The sequence below is a fragment of the Copidosoma floridanum genome, unplaced genomic scaffold (genome assembly GCF_036245765.1).
Source record: "Copidosoma floridanum isolate Cflo_tuat_1 unplaced genomic scaffold, Cflo_Japanese_pri ptg000019l, whole genome shotgun sequence".
NCBI lineage: Eukaryota > Metazoa > Arthropoda > Insecta > Hymenoptera > Encyrtidae > Copidosoma > Copidosoma floridanum.
In genome coordinates, this window is record NW_028321896.1 from 1638506 (window position 1) to 1662559 (window position 24054).

General features: G+C 36.9%; 1 protein-coding gene across 1 annotated transcript in view; it reads right to left on the reverse strand.

The window, feature by feature from the left end:
* sona (sol narae metalloprotease) overlaps nt 1-22680 on the reverse strand; it is a 29933-nt gene extending 7253 nt beyond the window's left edge. The window contains exons 1-12 of the mRNA XM_089593417.1: nt 22659-22680; nt 21519-21616; nt 15574-15634; nt 14018-14229; nt 12702-12791; nt 10189-10393; nt 9000-9132; nt 7475-7604; nt 7144-7286; nt 3763-3818; nt 409-535; nt 13-177 (exon numbers count right to left, since the gene is read on the reverse strand). Of these exons, the coding sequence (XP_089449543.1) occupies nt 13-177; nt 409-535; nt 3763-3818; nt 7144-7286; nt 7475-7604; nt 9000-9132; nt 10189-10393; nt 12702-12791; nt 14018-14229; nt 15574-15634; nt 21519-21614 (1418 nt within the window). The 5' untranslated portion in view covers nt 21615-21616; nt 22659-22680. The remainder of the gene's footprint in view (nt 1-12; nt 178-408; nt 536-3762; nt 3819-7143; nt 7287-7474; nt 7605-8999; nt 9133-10188; nt 10394-12701; nt 12792-14017; nt 14230-15573; nt 15635-21518; nt 21617-22658) is intronic.
* Nucleotides 22681-24054: the final 1374 nt, after the last annotated feature.

The following is a 24054-nucleotide window of genomic DNA, read 5'->3' on the forward strand; positions in this document are numbered from 1 at the left end:
GATGTATCTTACTTCAAAAAGTGATGGAAGGACGAAACGCTGCAGTGGGACCATTTGAAGCCCTTCTCCGTGTGCCTGAGGTCGCTCATGATGTAGCCGTCCTCCCAGCGGCACTTTTCAGCTCCCGGTCCTCCAAGGTAGCTCGGCGGCGGCGATCCATCGTGCACAGCGCCCAGCCTACACGATTTACAAACAACCTTAGTCACATGCTCTTTCATCTTTCTATCTCCATGAAATTCTTAAATTTAAAAATTACTATCATAACTATTATCATTGGTATTAATAGTCCAAGTGGCATGGTAATCGATGGTTGACGCAATATAAATGCATGAAAAAAAAAAAAAAAAAAAAAAAAAAAAAAAAAAAAAAAAACATAAAAAAAAGAGAGCTGAGTGAAAATTTACTTACAAGTGGCCGACTTCGTGAGCAGCGACGATAATGCCACTGAAGCCTCCCGTGTCTTCGATTATAGCCACAGAATTAACTTTTTCCAGTCTCTTGTTGACGACGCAAGCACCACCCACGTACGCAAAACCTATTTGCCAGAGAATTACTTCATCAGTTTTTCGTGCTGCTCAAACGCGTTTGGTAGAAAACGGTTACTATGACTATTGCTTAGGTTGTTTTTTTTTTTTTTTTTTTTTATTATTTAGTCAAAGGCTGAAGGAAAGCATGGATAAGTACTTGTTGGTTATGAGATTCGGCGGAAGAAGCTCGTTTCGGACTTGCGGTTAGATTTGAGTTTTTGATTACGAAGCGAAATATTATTTTAATTATGTACTGTAGAAAAATGCTCTCACGCTTTTGGTGATAAAATAATTTCTTTTTTTTCAACAATATTTATAAGTAGAAGAATGAAAGCATTCCTCGTTAAGTAATACTGTTAGCTTTGTTAACGTTATTAAATTCATTATTGGTCTTCAATTGTTATTATTCGAAGCTCAAGCTGTACACGACCACGCGAAATTAGTTCGAGCCCGACGTTAGCGTTAAATATGTTGTAAATATAGGTAGTACTGTCTTGCAGTATTCGTTAACTATGGTAATAATTGTTGGCTGTTAAATCCGCGTAAGCTGCATGCATTTCGTGAATGCTCATTTCAAACGATGTCGATCGATTTAACACACATATTCGACGTTACACACGAATGGAAAACTCCAATTCTCAAAATTATCACTTTTGGTTGCTAAAAAATCCTCAACTGTTTGACATGCACGTGAAAATAACAACCTACAATCCGTGATAAATTTCGCCCGACCAAAAGTTTTGGCTCTTTTTTTGCGTGTCCTTAATGTCACTCTATATACGCATATTAATACATATATATTTTTTGTTTCTCACAAAGAAACTTACCGACCGCACTCCAGAACGTCAGTAAGGCAGCAGCCAAAAAGAGAGAGCAAAAAGGTTCTTTAGAGTGACAGGCAAAGTAGAAGGGAGAAAAACACAACATTCACTGTACACACGAGACACACACGTATTTCGTTTTTCATGGCACGTTAAATAATCTCTCTCACTTCAGGGACATTTGACAATTGTGTGATCCCAGGTCTCGCAGTTGTTCGCGCCAATTACGCGAATGTTTTTTTAAAAATTTAAATAACAAATGAATCATTGGAAAAAAAATAATAATGTCACGTAGGTGTAACTGATATTGACGATCGATTGAATATGTCAGAAAGTAAAAGTCAACAAGTGTTACGCAACGAGATTTTACAACAGTATAATTTTGACACAGGAAGTATCTGCGAGACGCTGTGTTGGGGAGCTTGTAAAAACTAGACTATCAGCACTTTCTCTGGTGAACGTGAAAACCATTTTTTTTTTTGCTCTCAAGTACTGGAAAATCATGGAAATTATCTTATAATAACTGGTTAATGCCGTGGTAAAGCGCTTTGAAAAATAAAAATAATAATTGACCAACACGTAGGTATCAGTGAAAGTGCTGCAGCGTAAAATTTCTCATCAATTTTTTCTTTTATCATACGTATGAATTTATCATGTGAAAAAATTAAGTGCCACAGTAATCAGTCGTTGAAAGTGGGCAGAAAAAGAGAAAAAATTTAAAACTAATGTAGGCGTGAACATGATTGTGCAAAGGATACATAGTAGAACAGCAAGAGACAAAAATAATTAAGAGAGTAGAGAAGGAAACTTGTACTCGTAGATTCAGGCTGGAACTCATAGTACTATATTGCTTTAAAAACTAGATCATGAAGGTGATTTAAGTGCTACCTAAGATTACCCTTTAAGTTTTGGTTAAGATTGAATATAAACCCAAGTAAAACAAAATTTTTAAAGCAACTTTAAAGTAATCTGAGCTACCTTTCAGAACATTTTTGAGCTCAAACTCTAGTTTTATACTATTAGCTGAATCTTGAGAACGGCTAAAGTTGCCTTTAAATTGTGTTTCAATCGTTCTCAAAATTGAATTAGAATATAAATGAAACTAGATCCTATAAATGACTTAAGCATGTCTAAGTTACCCCCAGAATTATTTTGAAGTTGAACTTCAAATTGAGTTTCAATTTAAGTGAAACTAGAACTTAAAAATGACTTTAAAAAAGTATAAATTATTTTTACATCGTTATTAAGCCGTACTTAAAATAAAGCTTAAAACTGGATGAAACTAAAGCTTAAAAGCAACTTAAGAGTATTTTGAGTTGTCTTTGGAGAGTTTTGAATGTATTTTTAAATATTTAGTTTGAACTACACCAAAGTTATAGTTGGAATCTACTGTAATTGTAAGATTTTGAGAGAGACCTGAGATATTTAAAATTTTTTTTTAAGTAACTCGTAAAACTAAGTTTAAATCTAGATGAAACTATATTTTCTTTACCTTAAAAGCAACATAAGAAATATCTGAGTAGTCTTAAACTTCTCTTTTAGTCGTTCTCAAAATTAAAATAAAGTCTTTATGAACTTTGATTTCGAAAATAATTAAATCGTCTGTAGTCCTTTTAAAAATTTAATTCATGCGTGGATAAAACTAAATTAGCAAATATTAACTTAAGAATAACTTCCGTAGTCTGTAAGTTAGTGTCCAAACTTAGTTGAAGCTTAGGTAAAACAATATTATGTTAAGAATGACTAACTTTACTGATCTTTTATTTGTTCTCAAGATTGAGTCCAAGCAATATGTTACTATGAATTCCAACACTATTACACCTTTGAAGTTCTTTAGGAAAATGAAAGAACGAGCTGCTTTTACCAAAAATTTTCGAAAATCCATCCAGTGTACATTGCATTTTTCAGTGACGTTGAAGCGCTCTCGTAGTGCACCACGTACACTCAAGATTTTTTTTGGTAAATGGAGCTCGTCTATTCGGATTCTTGTACTTAAAATCACCCAAAGTGAGCTTTAAAACTTGGTAACAAGATAGTATAAATAATACAGATTGCAGGTATGAATATTTGACAGGTGAAAAATTAGACACAACAGATATAGCAAGTATCATTGTCATATAAGGTGCCAGAAGCTTAGATTTGGAAAATACGTTGAAGAGTATTGAAATATTGTACAGTAAAGAGTAAAATGAAAGTGGTGAGCGAAAATTCGTTGCCTAAAGATGATAAGCTCACAAACGAACCAATGGTGAAGGTACTTATGAAGAAAATACGTGTGAAAGAGTTCAGGTGGAAAAAAGACAATAGCTCGTTGCATACTGCGTCATAGTTTCAACATATACAACATATAATACTATGATACGGTGTTGAAAAATTGTCGCTTTTTCTGTTCATTTTTCACGAACAAAACGTACCTGCGGTTCCTCTATTGCACACTTCATTCGCGTATTGCCTCCTGCACATATCTAATCTGTAACGCAACAACAAAAAAGCTTCTTTTATTATCGTTAAATCATCACTATTTTCTTGTGAGACTCAACGGTGAAACATTATCATTACTTAAAAGAAGACGAAAAAAAGAGATTATGCACGTAAGAACGTAACTTTGTACGATGCACTTCTTCCACGTTCTTGACTCCACTTGAAGGGAAGTTTGAAGGGTGGTGACGATTAAAAAAAAAATTGAAAAAAATTTCCTAGGAAGTCAATTAGAAAGCGAAAGCTGAACCAGAGAGAAAATATATACTAAAGTGGTGATGCATGATTTGGAGGATACTTGTGTCTTATTTGAGATCTTTTCGCAATTTTTCATTATACTCCAATCAACTGTCGCTGTTTTAATTTCATCCCTCACTCCTAACATTTTCCCTCGCAAGTATAGATAGCCGAAACCTATTGGAAGGAAAGACGATGAAAAATCTCATCACAATCGAGATGCCATTAAAGTGCAGTGGATTTTTCGGTGAAAAACAAAAAGCAATGATGCACGTGTGGGAGCTTTTAACTTTTCCCCCCCCTTTTTTTGTACAGGTGCAGTGCTTTCACAAAAATCCGCTCTTCTTGACTATTTACAAATACAATACAACTTTCCTCGAATCCAGTATACACATCCAGCTGCCAAAGTATCTCGTCTATCATTCGGAGGTAAGGTAAATCTTGGCTAAATCTTGTAGATTCCTTCTCCTGACTAACTCATCGAAAAAATCACCAACGCACATTAATTTTGAGTTACGTCACATTTTTACATTTATATATATATATATATATATATACTTGTTTTCAGTAAAGTGGCTGTTGCTCCGAGCACGTTCCACTAAAGAACACACACACACACACACCCACACACACAAATTTAAGGTGCACGCGAGTAGGCGTGAGTGTAAGGCGCAGCTAGCACGTGACTGTCATACTTGAGTCGGGCTCACACGTATAATACTTAATACACGTATTTTTACACAAAAAAGGAGTTGAAATTTCTACAAGGATGCGCCGCTGCAAATGTAGTCACGTGCTGGCCGATATGTGATTTTTCGACCCCTTGGCTAGACGAGGAACTGTTATGCGGCACCCCAGTCTGTGTGACCTGGAATCTTTTGCACACTTCCCCTTCATTACTGCATGCTAGCTTTGTGCTATAAAAAAAAAAAAAAAAAAAAAAAAAAAAAAAAAAAAAAAAAAAAAAAAAAAAGCACGTGCCGTGAAAGTTTTTGGCAGGATACTGCATCCTACATTCGACAGTCGTTGTATACGCAGTTGTTTATTTTCATTGTACTCGATTGACTTGACAACAATTATTTAATAGGCTTTCATACATAATGTGAAATAAAATACTACTGTAATTAGTTATGATAAATAATTAACTTTATTATACATTATTTTTATAAATGTTCAGTTTACTTTATTAAATTCTTTAACAGTACTTTTTGCTTGAAAAGTCTTTTTTTCAAACTTAATACATTGTTTTTTATGGAATGAATTAAAAAAAAATACTATTTGCTAGACAATAGTAGAAAAAATATTCGTAGTAAAAATGAATGAAATAGAAAATATATTACCGCGAAAAACGTTGGAGAAAAGGTTAATAGCCAAACTACTGGTCACCCAACCTCAGGCAATCAAGCCAATCAAAATATTTCGGGATCTACGGAGACTATGCACGAACAAAGGAGTCTCCTGTTCGTTTTTCAACGTATGGGTACGCAGATATGTGTTCACGTTGGAACAACTAAATGGCTGCGCACGCGATCGACTTTCACAGCACGTGTCTTGACTCCACAAATACTACGTCCAGTCCACCACGTAAAAAGCGATTTTCATTATTCCGTCCGAATCCACTGTATGAAGAGTAACAGGAAAAAAAGTCACATTTGCCAATACTAAGTAAAAAAGAAAACTGCGTTTCGTTAATTAACGCACGTTGTAATGAAAATCGCTCTGTTTCGTCGTTACCACTGACCCACTTAACAAAAAACCATGTGTGCACCTATTGGCAATAATTATTGTTTGTGAAAAAAAATCCATAGGTGTATCCAGTATGTGAATTAAATGGTTAAGTGTATATATATACAATGTTGGTGAATCCAAACTACGTATGATGTTGGTCAAATAACAACAAATATAATGACACGCATGTAACAACGGGCAAACTAGTTGTTAAGTGACAGTAAAAAAAAAAAAAAAAAAACAAAAAAAAATATGCGTAATAATTGTAAATAAAAAGGAAAAGCGTGAATCGCTATGTAATAAACCATACCGGCAGTTCCCTTAGTGCAGCGACCGCCTTTCCTACGACGGCACATATCATACCTGTTTTGCGAAATGGAAAAAAAAAGTAACATGGGCGCTATGTAGTCATCATCATACAGCTTAGTAGGGCTAAATAATGTAAAATACCTGCGTGACTGCACTGCTAAACGCAGTTAATTTAAGTGATTGTGATTTATTGCATTTAAATAGATGCGATATGTGTATTTTATTTCTCTTAATTGATCGTAGATAGTCTGATGATGGCAAAGATTGATAATTAAAAGTGACAAAGTTCATGTGCAGCTTAAGATTTTAATGTATATCAATACTTTTGATGGCCTTCCTTCAAATAGTAATCAGAATTGTATTTGAAAAGTTTTTACGACATAAATTTGGTATTGAATATTGTTTATTTTCAATTGAAAAGCAAAAACCATCAAAGTATAAAGTATGTACAATCGCTGTTGTAATAGAATAAAATGAAAGAATTGAAGTAAATATTTTCTTTTATATACAAGTAATGGTAAAAAACAGTGGTCAGCAGAAACGTGATAGATGTACAAAAATAAAGAGAATTAATCAACCAAGAATTAATTATTTTTTATCAATTACAAATAAAAATACTTGAACATCTTATTATTTTTTAAAAATACGTTTTAAACACTGCATTTTTAAAGATAACTTTTAAAATGTCAGAACATACTTGCTGAAGTCTTTTGGAAGTTTTTTCATATAATTTTCCAATAGTTCAAATTTGTGTTTCCAATGAAAGATAATTCTTTTGTCTTATTATTTAAACAACTTCATAAGCTCTTAAAATATTTCTTTTACAAAGGTATAAGGTCGTACAATATTCTAGTCTTTAAAATCATTAATAAATAAATGGAAAAAACTGTATGATTAACAAAAAGTTCCAGCAAAAACTTAAAAAATACCGCTGTTTGAGCAATTTTTATTTTTTTTTAATTTTTATTGTAAATATATATGTATACATTAAGTATTTTAGTAAAGTCTACATGAAATAGTAAGGAAAAATAGGGCAAACTTACTTAGTGACGGCCACGGCAATGTCGTAAACCGGAAGTCTTCTTTCTCGAAATAGGTATTTGCCCATGTCGGTCAGTGCTGCCGCCGAATCAATTGCATCTCGTCCCACGCGGTTCCTCTCCAAGTATGGTGTGGCGTCTCTCCCCTGCGTGGCAAAAATCAAGTCTCATTACCCGAAAATGTCATCCAAGAATGGGGCATCGAAAACCAGATTTGACTAGTCAAATGTAGGATTTGATATTAAACAATGGCTTTGCACAGTAATAAAATCATTAAAATAATGTATACAATTGCACATCTGAAAATAATCTCTGGCAGTTAAAAAACACTCACGCGCGAAATTATGATGCCGGCTATGCTGATGCGTATCTTGGGGCCTTTTAGCAGCTTGTACCTGAGATCCACTCCGTTCCAGAACGACACGAAGTATCGTTTGATCTGCACATTATCGCCGCCGTGCAATCTGCGAATGTGACAATAGTACTTGCATGTGAGAAAACGTGGAAACGCAAGTCATAAAAGTTGAGACGATATTGTCCATTTTTTTGGAAATCCAAAGTAGTAATGGAGATCCTTTCAAGGATTTTGAGAAAACTATATTGCACGTGGTACTGATTATTCTAGGAAACTCGAATGTGGGCAGAGGATTGGAGTTGAAAAAATTTCACACCAAATTCATTCGAATGATTGTTTGCCGAAAGTTTTTAGTATGTTCACAAGTAGTACGGTCAGTTTTCGTGATAGGTATGTGCTAATTAAAAATTAATTGTACGAGACGAACCTTGAGAGTAATTTCTATGGAAAAAGGTTGATATTTACACAAATTATTGTCAAATAAGTTTGACGTATGAATACATTAAATAATGTTTAAACATGAAAATTGTTGATTAATTGTCTATGGAAAAAGTCCAAAACAAGATTTTTATGGCTACCGTTTATTATCCAAATATTGACTAAATATACATTTGTGTGTGTATGTTTTTAGTTTTATTAGAGGGGCTTCCTTTGCTATCTATACTCCGTATGCCAACCCGTGCGAACAAATAATAGTACATCATATGTATTTTTGCTAGAAATTTGTGAATCACTAGATTTTTTTCTTAGTTAAAGGTTTTCTCGATTAATTAAGAATCTTAGTAAAGCATGTGTAACATAAATAATGAAAATAATAAGACTGTGATTATGCAATCTTTGCTGAAGTTAGCAAATTAATGCTGATGACATTAATGATCAAAATAGCTCAGAAGTGTTAAGATTCATATTTGTATTTTAACTTGACCTTAGCTCTTATATTTCTTTTATTTCTAAGCCAACATGTCTTTGCTTTTCAGTTTCTTACTGTACCAATAGACATCTATCTTTGTACAATTTTTATATTTGTTTTTGTCGAAATCTCGATGGTTTGGATATTTTTGGTCTTTATACCTTTGTATCTTTATTATTTAACTGCTAAATCCATACATATTCAAGTTTTTTTGTGAAAATCTTTAAATTTTTTAAATGCTGTATTCGTTTGTATGAGTGTTGGTGCTCTCTTTTTATCTACTTATACGTATCTTCTATTAATTCTCTAAATGCGTGTTTATTTTTTCATGTCTTGGATTCCTAAACTCTTATTCATTTTTTTTTTTTTTTTTTTTTTTTTTTTTATCTATTTTACGCAATTTAAGAAGAAATTGGTCATGGGATTAACTTGTAAATTCAATGAATGATGTACTCGTACAGGTGTTAAAATCAGTAAGATCACGAGACATGTGCACCAACAAAACATATGGATTACTTTTATGGCAGCATGCGATAAAGATAAGAATAGCGAATAATGCCAAAGATAATAAAGACTCATTTGACGTGCACTTACCTATAGCCATCGTAGTCCACAATACAGAGGATTTCGGGGTAAATCACATACGGAGCTTCTCGCTTGGATCTACTAGTACCAGTTGACCGCTTCGATCTGAACCTCTTCGATATGTGATCCGGCTCCATAAATGCTGCGATTTTTCGGAAAAATAAACGATCATTGTTAAACTACGCAGAATCCAAGTAAAATGGTGCATCCAAGTTAAAGAATACATATCACATTTAGAATCACGATATTTTGTAAGGTGACAAAAAATACTGATCCTAAGATTTTTTTTACGTGCCATAAACTTTCTGTTCACCTTGAGTCTCTCATGAATAAAAAAATGTTGTTTCTTCATTTGTATGAATTAATAAAACTATATTATTGCATGAGTTTCTTTGTATCGTTACACCAAAGATTGCGGTAAATAACAGAGTGGTAAACAAAGTAATTTGAATGTTGTTATGTGGGACTGAGAATCATCATTAAAAGCACTAATATTTAGTTTTTTTTTTTTTTTTTTTTTTTTTTTAAAGCAAAACAATAAGCGTTAAATGATATCGTAATAGCTATCTTCATAACCATGATTCAAATCTAACGTAGATATGTGCTCTTCCCTAAAAACAAGTTGAAATGTTTACAGCTTGGATTTTACAAAAAAATTTGTTTTGCTAAGTATATTGAAAAACGTGAAACTTGAGATTTTGTAAAATTTTTGATTAAAAATTAATGTGAGGTGTACCATTTTATGAAAAAACAATGATGGTTGAAAGCAATTGGCATTGTTATTCTTGATTAATGATTGAAAAAAAATTACACTGTGTTTCAAATAAAAATTACTTATAATAACGTGATTTTTCTAGACCTCCAATCTACGTCTATGTAACGTGATACCTAACGTATAAAAGTATTGTGATCCCAACCACTGACATTTCCGTATTAAAAATAAAACTTCTCATACAATCCAAGAAAATTTTAGGGAAAACAAAATTACATGATTACATCCCTTCTTTTTATTTCCCCACTTCCGCATAACCACAGATACATATAGTAATCTATGTTTTCTAGAACAAAGCACCCACTGAAAAAATTCAACAAAAAACTTTTTTTTTATTTTTTATAATTTAACACACTCGAACTATTCAAACAATTAACTTGCCCGCAAAAGCATTGCAAACACAAGATAAAAGCGAAAGTAACTCACCGAAATCGCCGTACTCGTCGTCGGCTGGTCGCGCCGCTTTTTTGTAAACGACGTGGTGGTGCGTGTGCTCAAGGGTGTTGCGCTTCGTCCTCGTGACGTTAGGCAGCAAGTGCGGATCGTGCAACTCCGGGACTTTGCTCACGACTTCCTTAACGATGCGCTCCGGCAGTGGCTTGATCACTAGATCCGACCCTATATTACCCTCCTGCGTTTGAAAAAACGATTTTATTTTGCTTCTTTTTCCAATACAAATGTATATTTTGGGGCCCGAGCACCAAGACGAAAACTACTGACTCTTGTGAAATTTTTTCCATGTAAATAAGCTGCTCGTTTTGTACGAGTATTCGTTACAGATACACGTTCGAGCGGCTGCGGGATCGTAAAAATGACGACACCGATTGCACAAGCGCACAAATCAGTTCTTTGAGAAAAAAAAAAAATAATAAAAATAAAAATAAAAAAGAAAAACCAAGATGGGCATGTATATACACGCGCAAGTTATCCAACGCTCGCACTTAATACATACACGCAATCAAAGGAGCGTCATGGCCGTAAGGTTAATTCGAGTGCCCACTCGCGGCGTGCATCAATTCGCCTGTATACCACGTATACGGTCGGCCGAATCACTTTCATCCACCTGGGCAAAAATTGAGATGCAGCGCTTCGGATTCACCTCCCGGGCCCGTAGAGACGCGAGTGAAAGCGAAAAGGTCAGAAGACTCCGGGGCGCTGTGGGTCGCGGTTTATGTAAGTGCAGGCGCGCGACCTACATACAAGCGGCTGAGTGGCGCTTGCGTGTACTCGCCCTCCGGGCTGTTAAAGATCGGCAGGCCAGATTTTTCGAGGAGAGACGGGCTTGCTTCCGCGTTTTTGGTGCTTGCTATTATTGGCTGTTGGTTTCATTTTTGGCATATGCGTTGAAAATAAAAGCGATTGACCATAGCCGTCCATTTATAGTTCTGCACGCAGAATATTATTGAGGGCCATCACTTGGACATCGCACTGGGCGATTGAAATTAAAAAAAAGAAAAATGTAAAAAACCAAAAAAGGGAAAAATGTGTTTCCTGCTTTGGGCGTTTACTGCGACCTCAGTAGAAAAAATAGCGCATCCAACCAGGGCAAGCACAAGGGGTCCCTCGGGTCTGGTGCTTGCGCCCACGGGTTGTCTCGGCACTTGAATAAAACTCCAAAGTAACTTTTAGTCGCGTATTTTGGTTGAAACATGCATGAAACAAGAACGAAAGTGATTGGCATCCAGCGATTTCTAAACGGTAAGCGTCGCTCAATTATTCTGAAAAATGTTCAACGAAACAAAGGTTTCTTTTTTTTTCTTTTTTATTAAATCCACCTTCCCTCGACATGCACCTCTGCAGAAACAAAACTCGTGCGAGTCGACTTCCACCGTCACTGACCCATAGGCGGTAAGAAATCTAAACCAGCTCGCGTTAGCATTACCCACGCGGCTGTTTCGTAAATCCTATTGTCTCCTTATCAGCGTTCAATTGCAAAAAAAAAAAAAAAGAAAAAAAACAGAGCAAAAGAAAAGAAAGGGTGAAGTTGCGAAAATTGACGGGCGAACGGTCCAGTTTGCCTTTTTTTTTTTTTTTTTTTTTACCTCCCAGCGGTCCTGCCTGCGCTACTCGGCCTTTAAACGTCTCTTCCGACCACAAGCTCCGATACACCGTGTCTTTCGTATCCACCGTATCGGTAACCTCGTGTTACCGCGTACATTGTACGATATACACACTCGTTGCGCAAGACTACGGTATTGGCCAATTTCGGATCCGTCCGATTGTTTTGACCTTATCTCTGCTGGAACGGAACGAAAAAAAAAAAAAAAAAAAAAAACCACAATACGCTATCGAACACGAGTTATGCATTGTGCGCCACTCGGCCAACTTTATCTCGCTATACCCTATCGCACCCCAGCGAAATTTACCTGTCAAAATTATACGCCCTAGATATATACACCAAGTCGACGCGATCCCGTTGTATTTGGCGAGACAAACGCGTCTCGGGCGCAGTGGCCAGATACCGAAGAAGTGATAAAACGCCGGGGAAAAATTACCCAAATGGAGGTCAGGCGGAGAGTTCTTGGGCAATCGACGAGCCCGCCACGGGAGTACCAACTTCCTCGCGCGTACGGTCGGTTGCACAAAGTCGCGCTAAACCGACGGATTATGAGAACAGGAGCGGAGCTACTTCCATATACTTGTTATCAGCTGTTTGGGATCTCTCCGAATTCGGGACAATAAAGACCAAGCGAGCCGAAAACGGAGTGTAGATTCAGATCGAGGCTGGCGGCCGATCGTGGCTTACAGGGAAGGATGACAAAACACGCGTGTGCAACGCCCCGCTTTTGTCTCTCTTTTTTCTTGAGGTGCAATGTGAACTAGTTTTATTTTCCTTATAGAGCCAAGAAGGTGGGATACCCGAGAGAATAATGGGGGGGGGACTATCGCTGTTCGTGTCGTAATGACATAGCCCAGAGGATTCGATGATAGTTACTTACGACAGTCACTTTCCCACTGGCGTCCCGGTGCATGAGTATGGAAGCCATGTTCTCCTCGTCGTGGTACACGTCGCCGATGTCGGCGTCTTTCTGTTGAACAGACGTCAGGTTATGGTGGCGGAGAAATGAAACTATATTTTAGCATCGAAAAAACAAATTATTTCTCCTGTGACTCTGACATTGTTTACCGTTTTCTTGGCAAAAGTCACGTGAACTTGCAATTTAACGTTGTTTCGAATGCAAGATTTAGTTTCACTTCTGTTATGGAACGGCAGAAGATTACAAATGCAATATGACGACTTTGTAATTGTGACAGCTATAGAACAACGGATATTCATTTATACTTTTGAAATGATGTTTCAACTTAACCATCGACTGGCCTTGGCGTTCCGTAATAGCCATTACTGCGATCCTCTGGTAATTTTTTTGCAGTTACGGTTACGTGCCATTTACTGTAATTGTTGAACATTCCACGTCGGGTAAACAGAACAACAGCGATAATTTTTTTTTATTGAATTGTTGATGAGTAGAGGAAAATTCGTATTGAAACAATTACTTTTCATCTCTAAATATAAAATGAAATGATGTTACACGCGAACGCAAACGTAGGCATTTGAACAGTTTGTTATTGCTCTGAAATTGCCTTTAAAATCTTGTGTTTCAAAAAATAAAAATAAAAAAAATACGTAAATAACGTACTTAACAGAGCTATTGAATCAGCTCAGTGAAAAACTTACGTGATAGTGATTAAAATAGATTTTTTTTTTTTGTAACAAGACCTATTCCTACATCATTCTGTTTTTAAATAGTATTTAATGGTAAACCAAAATGCAATTGCAAAATTAGGCACTTACTTAGAAAAAAAAGATTCAATTTTTTTAGCTTAACAATAAGCTACAATTAATAACAAATTTTAATTTGGAATTTTTCTTAAACCTACTCACACGTATACAGTCACAAATAACAAAAATCTCTACCCATATTAACACAAAATGGCTTCATTTTATTGTTAAAGTCATAGGGTTTTGTCCATCACAATGTTTCACAATCAAACAAATACCAATTCATTGATAAAACAAAGTATAAAAAATCGATTTAAATAAAGTAATCAATTCCAGAAAAATCTATAATTATTTCAAGTCTAGTGTTAATTGGTACCAGAATTAAAGTGGAGAAAAAAAATGTATGCGATTGTCTGCAAGAATCTCGTTGTAAAAGCCTGTACGTAAGTATTTTCCAACGAGGGTAAATGCTGTACGTGTAATAATATGAAACCGCAATAACCAATAAACGCAACGCCATGAAATAAAAAATACCTCCAGAATCCTTTCGTATCGCAGTCCATCGGGAAGTGAATTATTTCGCTCGACGGTCCACATGCGCAAACTGTTGCCCGACACGAGACCATCGTTGGGCTTCAAGTACAGGCCGTAGTATTTACCGAATGCGTTCAGATGCACTTCCTGCTCATCTTCCGGACTCCGCCTGTGCACAGAGTGCAGGACCCGCACTACCTGGTAAGGTGGAACTGAAAGCACAAGCAGAATGGGATGTTGGGGTATATGGCTATACGTCGATGTTACTATGTGTTATGCGAAGGATTAACTATGTAAAAGGTACTGAGGGTCTTTTCTTCGTCCAAGTCACGATATCGGTAATGTTTTTTTGACTGTTTTGGTACTTTTTTTCGGGTATAGATTTCTCATTTCCATTCGGCCATTGACAAAAGACATCAGAATTCATAAACGTCATTTCATTGCTTTTATGTTCACAAGTTATTCATACCAGAGTTGGATGATGAATCCATATGAAAAGAAAAAAAAAATTTTTCCATACAAATGAGATGATTGACGGTACACTTTTTTTTGTAGCTTGGATCACTTTTGGAAAACAAATGATAAAACTAAATACTCCTACTTGGTTTTTATGTCAACGTTGGATCGATTCGGTAATGGTACATGATGGTCGTTTAGCGAAATGCACAGTTTTTATTGCATCAAAGTTCGGCAGTCGCAGGAGTATAATTTTTTCTTCAGGAATGGCACAAAAAATTAAAAGATGTGTAAAAAAAAAAAAAAAAAAATAGGTATAAAACACCTTTTGGCGTCGTTATGAGGGGGAATTGAAAAACTTTTTTACGTTTCAGCGGAACACGTATAAAAACGTTAATATCTTTTCTTACTTCTCGTCTTCGTTGAAATTTCGATGTTTCAATACCACAACAGGATACTAAACATCCGGTGATGAACACGGTAAAAAAAAAAAAAAAAAAAAAAAAAAAGTCAATGTACAGAAATTCAACTGGTCCCACAAACGCGACACAACATCGGTGTCGATTAACGAAAACGTCGTGAAGTCACAGTGGAACGACCTAGTTAGTGTACAATCGTACTTTCTCTCGCTGCAGACTTACATTTTCCTTACGTCTCTTATCTTTTTGTCGTAAGTCTTCCGACTCGCATGGGCTCGCTGATGTAATACGAACGACGGCTAAGGCAAACGAGTGGAATCGCTGCTTGGACGAATATGGGCAAATAGAGCAGATAACGCGAATGAAGGTGCACATATCTAATAGTTATGGATTCAAACAGGCCACTCAAACTTGTGGCTTGATTCTGTAGTACACATTTTACTTTAGTCGCTCTGTACTGTCAGAATTAAATCTTTCAGCGTAAAAGTGCATTTTTCTAGTCAACTATGTTGGGATATTAGTTGCGTACAATCTATACCTCGACATCGAGAAAACAGATTTATTTATGTTACAAAAAATTGACCCTACTGACAAAAAAATAATGAAAAGTGAAAAAACCGAATTCAACACTTGTTTATTACTCGTCGTGATTTGTTATGTTTGTCCTCTACATATACTCACCAGATGCGTGACCCGCCTGAAATACCGACATCATCTCCTCCTTCGTCATGTGTTCGTGAATCTGAAAAAAAGGATATAAATGTGCCATTAACTGATCGTATGCTTGTTGTTGTGTCTAACATTTTTATTTATTTTCCTTGCCCGTTTAAAAAAAAAAAAAATCTCTTAATGATGTGCCCAACATTACCAATACATAGCTTTACAATGAAAATAATGTGCAACCTATAACTTATGATTGAATAATAAGTAAAATCCCGTGACTATAAAATCTTCCAGTAGAGCCAACAACACACCATTGTTGATAAAGAAAGTAAGTTGGCCTGACTTTTTAGCTGTTACCCAATCTCAAGTTACCGAAGTACGGAAATTGGAAATCCAATAAAACATTTTAATGACGCAAGGGAAATAATTTATTTGTTGAAACTCCAAGGCGATTGCACAAATGATATAAACCTATGGTACAATGCAATAGAAGAATAAATTACCGAATAAAAAAAGCGGATGCCTTAACCTTACGAAATTTCAGCACGTGTGAAAAATGTATCACTTTTGACAAATATTGTTGACAAAAAAATTTGACGAATATTGATACACGTGAAGCTGAGCAAGATTATCTCTATGGCCACATACGTGTGAATAAACTCGTATCGACATCAGCGAAACTCGATAGACGTGGCGATCATATATTCAACACCGAGCAAACGCATAATGCTCATGTTTCCTTCCGTGAACTCTGACCACGTTTCCCTTAACTTTCTCCGAATTTCAACAGGAGAAATTAATTAATGCCCATCGCTCTTGGTGGTGCTGAATTTACAGTCTTACTTTAATTAAAATTAATGGGAGTACACGGCCGCTTGTGAATGAACCACACAGGAAAAGAACATGAGCATTGGTTGGTTGAACATTTTGAGCGCAGAGATGCACAAATGAGATGACCAGGACCTCAATAAATGGCACACGAGCTTAAAACTTTGAATGTAATTTTTTTTTTTTTTTGTTTTGTTTATCTTTTCTTGGTAATTATTTAGTTCCGTGAGCATCATCTCTGTACTTATTCTTGGTGAAACTTGATCAAATTAAATTCATTAACAAAATAATATCTTTGCCAGTAAAGTTTTTATTTCTTAGTTACTCTAGCTTTGTTTATTTTCGTATAATTTTTAGTTATAATGTCATCAGAAAAAGCAAAAGCAACGGAACTCCAACGACTTTGTCTGTTGAAGTATTGTGAAAAAAAAAAAAAAAAAAAAAATAGTAACTTGGGAATCCCAAAATCGAATCATTTCCTTAGTTACGTGTATACGTCATATTCGAAATCATAACGGTTGTGTTAGATTTTCAACAGTCCTTTTCTCACATTTCATGGCTCGAACCGACGCCATCTAATATTTTAAACAAGATACACATAAGCTTATCGTGACACCAACTAAGCTGTGTTAGATTTAGGGTATCTAGTGATCTTTTGATATTTCAGTCAATCGTAACAAAAATTGCAATGCTTTTGAAACTCACAATCAATGACTTTCACAAATCTTCTCTAAAGCATCAGTTTTCGATCAGTAAAAAATCATTCTTATTCACAAAAACGTAACCGTTACGACTTAATCATTGCCACCGGTTGGTTTTTTACCTACCCTTTACCCCTAACCATTGCCATTTCAATCGTTACAGAACAGAAGAAAAAAAGACCTCAAATCTATACACATCGGTGAAACACATCGAACGGTGCAGCTTCGATTTGCAAAACAGCCCCATTGATCCTTTTCAATTCATCTCTGGAGCATTTAACGCCGCTTCGATTACGCATAAAGTGGATAATCGTAAATCCACGGGTATGAGCAAATCTGTGCCGAAACACACGTGTATTCACACGCAAAGCCCATTCAATGGACTATGTATACGAAATATCGACAATGCGGGTTGCACATGTGCGGCGTTGAGTTTACGACGCCATCGAGAATCGATGGATCATCCGATTGGTAGATGGAAAATGGCAAGTCAGTTGGGATTCTTCTTTTCGGCTTGTCCCAGTATTATTGTTACAAGAAAACCAAAGAGTTGTAAATACGTAAAGATTTGACTCATTGTGATGGTGGCTATTGAGAACTTTTTTTAAGGTAAGAATCAACTATCCCTAATTGTGTTATTTCAGAGCAATAAATATTGAAAGTACTATTTGTCTTTACATTGGTAAAATATAATTTAACTGAAATAAAACACCCAATTTGAGGAAATCTTTTCCCACATATTCTTAAAGGCCAACATTTCCGAAACGAGTTACCGATTCCTTTCGGTTGTTGAAATTTATGTTTATGAGTATGATCATGTAATGTTGCCATAAAATCCGCCTTCGTCGATCCAAGACGAAATCATGCATCTCCGCAGCTGCACACGTTACCTCATTGAAATCCATTCATCGTATGTACGACATAATCTTTTTAATATTATGCACGTCAAACTCCAATGGTCTTTGAACATTTTATGAAAATCCACATTCATAATGCATAGGCATGTTTTATGCCTCTGGTGCCGAAAAATTTCCCTAATATTTAGAAACTTGCTCAAAAACACTCGCACGTACTTGGTATCAACTTTTCATATAAGACCTAATTTCAGACCTAAATAACTTTTCAATCTTCTACATACTTTTAGTGCAGGATCTAACGTACGTAAGTTTGATATATCAAAGTGATACTGATATTAGGTACATGTTCGCGTTATCCTGTAATCTTTCAATGTTATTGCTTGATTGTGCCTTTCAAATACTAACATTTTAACTTTTTGACGGTAGTTTTTTTTTCTATCTGCCTCATTCACGACTTTTATAACATTTTGATCTACTATATCGTCACTTCCATAGGTATATATACGTTACATACGCTATATAAGCCACGAACCCTTGGTTGTAACAAGTAAGATTTATGCTTTGAGTAAAATCCCATGTTTTACACGCACAGTGAGGTTTCGCGTATAAACTACGGCAGTGTATAGAACAAACCACCCAATGATTTTTCCTCTCTCGTGAAATCAGCCACCCCCTCGCTCTACTCTAACAGCCAGCCACTCTTTTCCTTGCCCACGTGATACTTCTCATGCCAACTGCCAATATTTACTGCCGCGCGCTCCATTCCCAGTCGTCTCCTCGGCCCCAGGGCGTAAAAATCGGCGTCAAAGCGCGCCCGTGATAATTCATCCGGCTCTCCCAGTTCCACCACCCATTCCCATATACACGACTCTGAACCACATACTCGCGCAACAAAATGTTCTCCCATGGGTGGCTTTGCTTTCGTTCGCGCGGTTCCTATCCGTAACTCGCTACCCACAAGTATACATAAGGGGGTATGTACCTTGTAAAGGTCGTGCGCGAGCGCCAACCCGATCACGGCTGGACGATAAACAAACTGGCCCGAGAAAGCGGCTCGACACCTTGCGGGAAGCGAAAACTCGAGACTGCAGCTCTGACGCCCCTATTGTTTCGCGCCGCGCGTGGAATCGAGATTGCACCTTGTAATTACACGGACAACGAGAGAGAGGCTTTCCGCGGGCTGTCACTGCCATTTGTCCCCCCCCCCCTCATCGAATGGGTGAATCGGTGATGAACTTGAATAACTAAATTCCAAAAAAAAATAAGGACAATTAGTCGTGTGATTTTGATGTAAGAAAAAGTGTAGCATGTCTTTTTAAACGTTATGGATTGTGATTGCTTCTTCTGAAACAATTTCACGATCCATGGATCAATGGGGGTATGGTTTTCCTGGTACACGTGAGAGTTATTGTTTTGCGTTTTTCGCGACATCGTAGATGGGGTGGCAGTAAAAATGAAAGGGGACTGTCACCCCGAGAGAAATTTAACTCATTGAGCGATGAACGAAGCAAAATGTTTCGAGTTCGTTTGGGTTGTCTTTCTCACTCGAGAGTTGGAGGATTGAGAAACGTTTGTGGTGTGCGAGCGGGTGCTAATGCGTATATTCATCGAAGATTTAACGATGATGAATAATGTTGTGCTCGCTAACCGGTTCACTGGATTTATGTAATGGATGGATTACGTATGGGACGATAATAGGTGATGCCAAAGTGGGGATCTCGCGGGTATTTTAAGGTGCTGTTTATTTAATTTTTTTTTTTTTTTTTTCTATTTCGGAAACTTGTGCTCTCCAACAGCAGATTGGTATGCGCTTGCCGATCCATGCAGATTTCGTTGGCAAGTACTTTACAAGCGAATGGTGAAATATGCGGCTCGGGAGAGGGTACATCGCCTTTTTTTTGTTGTCTAGTTTGAAGCTCCACACGTGGAATTATGACGGAGTATCGCGGGAGATTGGCTTTTCGCTTGTTACGTGAAGTGTGGAGGCTATCGCGGTGTTGACATGGCCTTTTAATTATTCGCCTTTCACGCCAAGTGTGCCGTGTACACCGCTTGAAGGTAGTTTTTCTCAAAAGATTAACGGTCACGTGAGAGATGGAACCTCTTCGTTCGCAACTTGATTGACCTTTTTTGATGAAAAGTTTTTCAACGGCAGACGATTCGAAAGTAATTGAGCGTTCGTAGCTGTGATTCGCAGCAAACACAAATCAAGGGCTGAGCAACTTCATTCGTTCGAATGACAGAGGGAGCAGTAACCAAAAGTGTAGATATAAAATATAAATAAGATAAAGGACATTAATGGAAAGTTATAAATGGAAAATAAGAGGTGAAATCTTTAAGAACTATGACCATGAAAAGTATGAGTTCGAGGCTACAAAGGCAGGTCAGGAGATAATGTCAAAAAAGTGGGAGCAAAGCCGTCAATAATACAGCGATAGAACGCTGTGAAATGGCATTACATAAGGATTATAAAAAGTTAACAGAAAAGCAGATTAAAGTCAGAAAAGAAAGATACGGGAAGTACGAGAGAACACCATAAAAGAAGTTGATGGGCTGAAGAAAGAATTAATTAAATTATCGGAGAAGCGTTGAATAATAAATGAAGAGAAATTCGACGTGTTAGAAGAAGAGTTTATCAGGATGAAAAATGAAGTCAATCCACGGATGAAAGACGTAATAAATGGCAAATCAAAAAGGTATCCTGAGGAGAAAAAAAAAAGCAAACGTGTGGTTTCAAATGATTTGTTCGGGGAAACGAAAAAAAAAAAGAGGGAGTTGAAGGTTACACGGAGTAAAATTTAAAAGTAGATGTATAATGACAGTAACAAAAATAGTTGGAATAAAGAAGAATGAAAGAGGTACAGTTCTAATGTAATGAGCAATAATAGCGATAACAAACGATGAGTAGGCAACCTTACGTTGAAAAGTAAGGGTCAATGATGATTGAAGTTTTTGACCTCTGATATGAGCATCTTAATTGCTATTTTATAAATTGTTATTAGTCATAACAACAAGTAGCAATACAATTGGTTCTTTAGATAGGTACTCTAATCAGGTGATGATGGGATACTGTGAATGAATATTGACGAATGTTATAAATGAACCATCAATTACGACCTAGTGCTATGGAGCAATGGAAAAAAAATATGTATATGAATGTTCTCTGTTAAAATAAATTTAAAATCTCAAATAATAGTATTTCAAGCAATCGTAACAAAAATCTTAAACTAGCAATTCAGGGAATTGTTACTTCATTGCAATCCAATATACACAATAACGACCTTAGATCGTAATAATCGGTGCTACGATTGTTTATATTCAATGTCAGAATAATGCACAGTACTATATCCATGATAAGTAATTACACATTGTTCACACCAGTGATTGGCGATTCTTTCCAATGCCATTTGTTATTGAAATTAAAATGTGATTGCAGTAACAAGCATATACGGATCCGGCATTAATTTCAGATGATCAACATCACGCTTATTGTAACGGTATACAGTGTTACCTTTTATTGTTTGAATCGATAATTCGTCGATGTAAATATTAGACAAAAGAAGAAAAAAAGGCTTACCTTGGTGCATTTTGCGAAGGGTAGGATCGCCATGCACAGGAAGACGGCGACGCGAATCATTTTGCAGAAGAGAATTTCTGGTGTGTTGCGCCACATCGCTGCAAACAAAGAGAAAATCATATTAACGCATGATCGGTGTTTCTTTGTTTCGATGGATTATGTGGGCTTTTTTGCTGTTTTACATAAAAAAGTATCAAGTTCTGTATTTGTTAACAGCATTCAGTTAATATTTTTTTCGATTATATAAAACATTGTGGAAAATCGTGAGTAATAAAGAGTATTTTTCTTTCCACGTGCCTCCAGCGATTTAACTGTACCATTGTGTTAACAAATCGTAGTGCGACATTTGTACATAAATATTGTCTTGGATGTATACTTAAAGAGTAGAAAAAGATACACATATCTAGCTGATATATCTCAATCTCGAGCTTTTACATAAGTTGCATTGTGGTGCGAATAACAAATGCCACCGTATGTGTCTCTCTAGGATTCAGGTTTTGTTACCTCGAGTGACCACTTGCAAGTATAGTTACGTACGAGCGTACTATCGATGCTTTGGGGCCCTACAAACCCTACCCCCTAGCGATAGTAATCACACCACCAAATGCAAACAGTCAAAACGACGAAAGAGAGTTTGTAATTCAAGTGCAAAACAGCAAAAAGTAAATAGATCCGATTAATCCCTCCCCCCTATGAGAGCGAAAGATACAAACTCGTTTCGCGTCAACGTTTCCTCCAAATATCAATCTCAAAGCGCGCTCGAGTAATTAAATTTTACAGCGCGCAGGCAATCACTCATCCCCGATTAGGAAGAGTTTCTCCACCGAGAGAACCTAATGCGCCTGCGATTTCCTAATTGATAAGCCAACATCGATTTATTAATACGGGAAACGGACGATGCGGCGAGAAAACGTATCGCCCCAACGCGGATTTAAAAGGCCCGCCGAGTCGAGCATTTTCACGAAATCGAGAGTTTTTCAAGATAGAGTTACAACGTGAAAGTTCCCATCGGCTCAAGATTTATTTTTCGATCCTCTTTCCAACGAGGTAAGGCATTACGATGGTCCAATAAAACTTTCAGCGGCTTCATACACGGCTTTCAGAGAAAAAAAAAAAAAAAAAAAAGGAATCAAACACCACCTATGCTTCCCCCGATCAGAGAGGAGCTAGAGGTGCGTTTAAATCTTTGCTTGCATTTCAAAAACTTCATTCCCGTCATGTATACACTCCACCCTCGCCCGTGGCGAGCGTGCCCTTAAGCTCACAAACAACGAGCGGCTTACTTCCGCGTTAGCTAATAAGCGAACGATCATGTGTGTGTATGCATATGTATTCGTGTGCGGGTGCACCAATGATGGTGGGGCACAGTTCGTTAAAATACCCTGACAAGCCCGACAACGTAAGAGTTTTCCACGCTGCTCTCATTTGTGCACTTCGCGTGTATGGTACTTACAGCACCTACACATATACACACTGCATTTACTTCCTCATCCGCTTGTTCCGCCTCGGGTGTACACGTAATACGCGCGGCCTTACCAGACTCGGCTGTTACTACTGCGGCTGATGTGTATAGGTGAAATTGGCGTACGCGCGCCTATACGAGGGAGCTGATAATATATGGTACGCGAGTCCAATGTAACATAGTGCGTTGCACCGACAGCACGTGTCCACGGCTCGAGCCAGGGGGGTGTGAAGGTGTTTGCCTTGGGTGCTGTTAATTTTAATGACGCGCTAATGGGTGGCACGAGGAAGCGAGCGTGCCTTCTTTCTCTTTCCTTCCTTCCTAGATTCGAGCCCATTGTTGCTACTGTCTCTGATGATAATACTCGGTCATTTTCAGGGTTTTTCAAGAAAATCAGGTTTTAATCTGACTTCCTTGATTGCAGTGCTTTCGTGACTACCGAATCGAGTACACCAAGTTGTTGTTCATGTACGTTCGACATCTTTGGATTGGATAAAAAAACGTATGACATTTAGTGGACATTGGCTGAAAAGAGACAAAGCACTCAACTGGAACGAGATACGTTATATTATAGTTATCCACACATCCCTTTGACAGAAGGTATGAATCCAAGCTGTGAGTATTCTGATTCACTCGCTATCTTGACCTGTTTATGAATCGTATTAATTTTATCCAAGTGTTGAGTTACTTTACATCAGTTCACACCCCTCCTCCCCCGATACGGTGTGACCCAAGCATTACCTGAAAATTTGTAAAATGTGCGCGAATAATACAAGTAGTAACTGTCCTTGTATGGTAATCAATCAAAGAAATACAAAATCATCATTGTCGCGGACGAAGGTGTTGATTTGCAGTTAGGTAATTGCAATGCATCCGATAGTACACATAATGTAGTGATAGTTACAATTAAGTGGTTAACTTTTTCCCAAGCTAATCATTTAATTTTGTATCCGTCCGAATCTTTTTATTCCTTATCTACCCTAACACTACACTTACGTATTCACTTTCGATTCGGCTTAAGAGTAGTATGAATTTGAAAATATGATTATCATACATGTTTTGAGAATCGTTTCA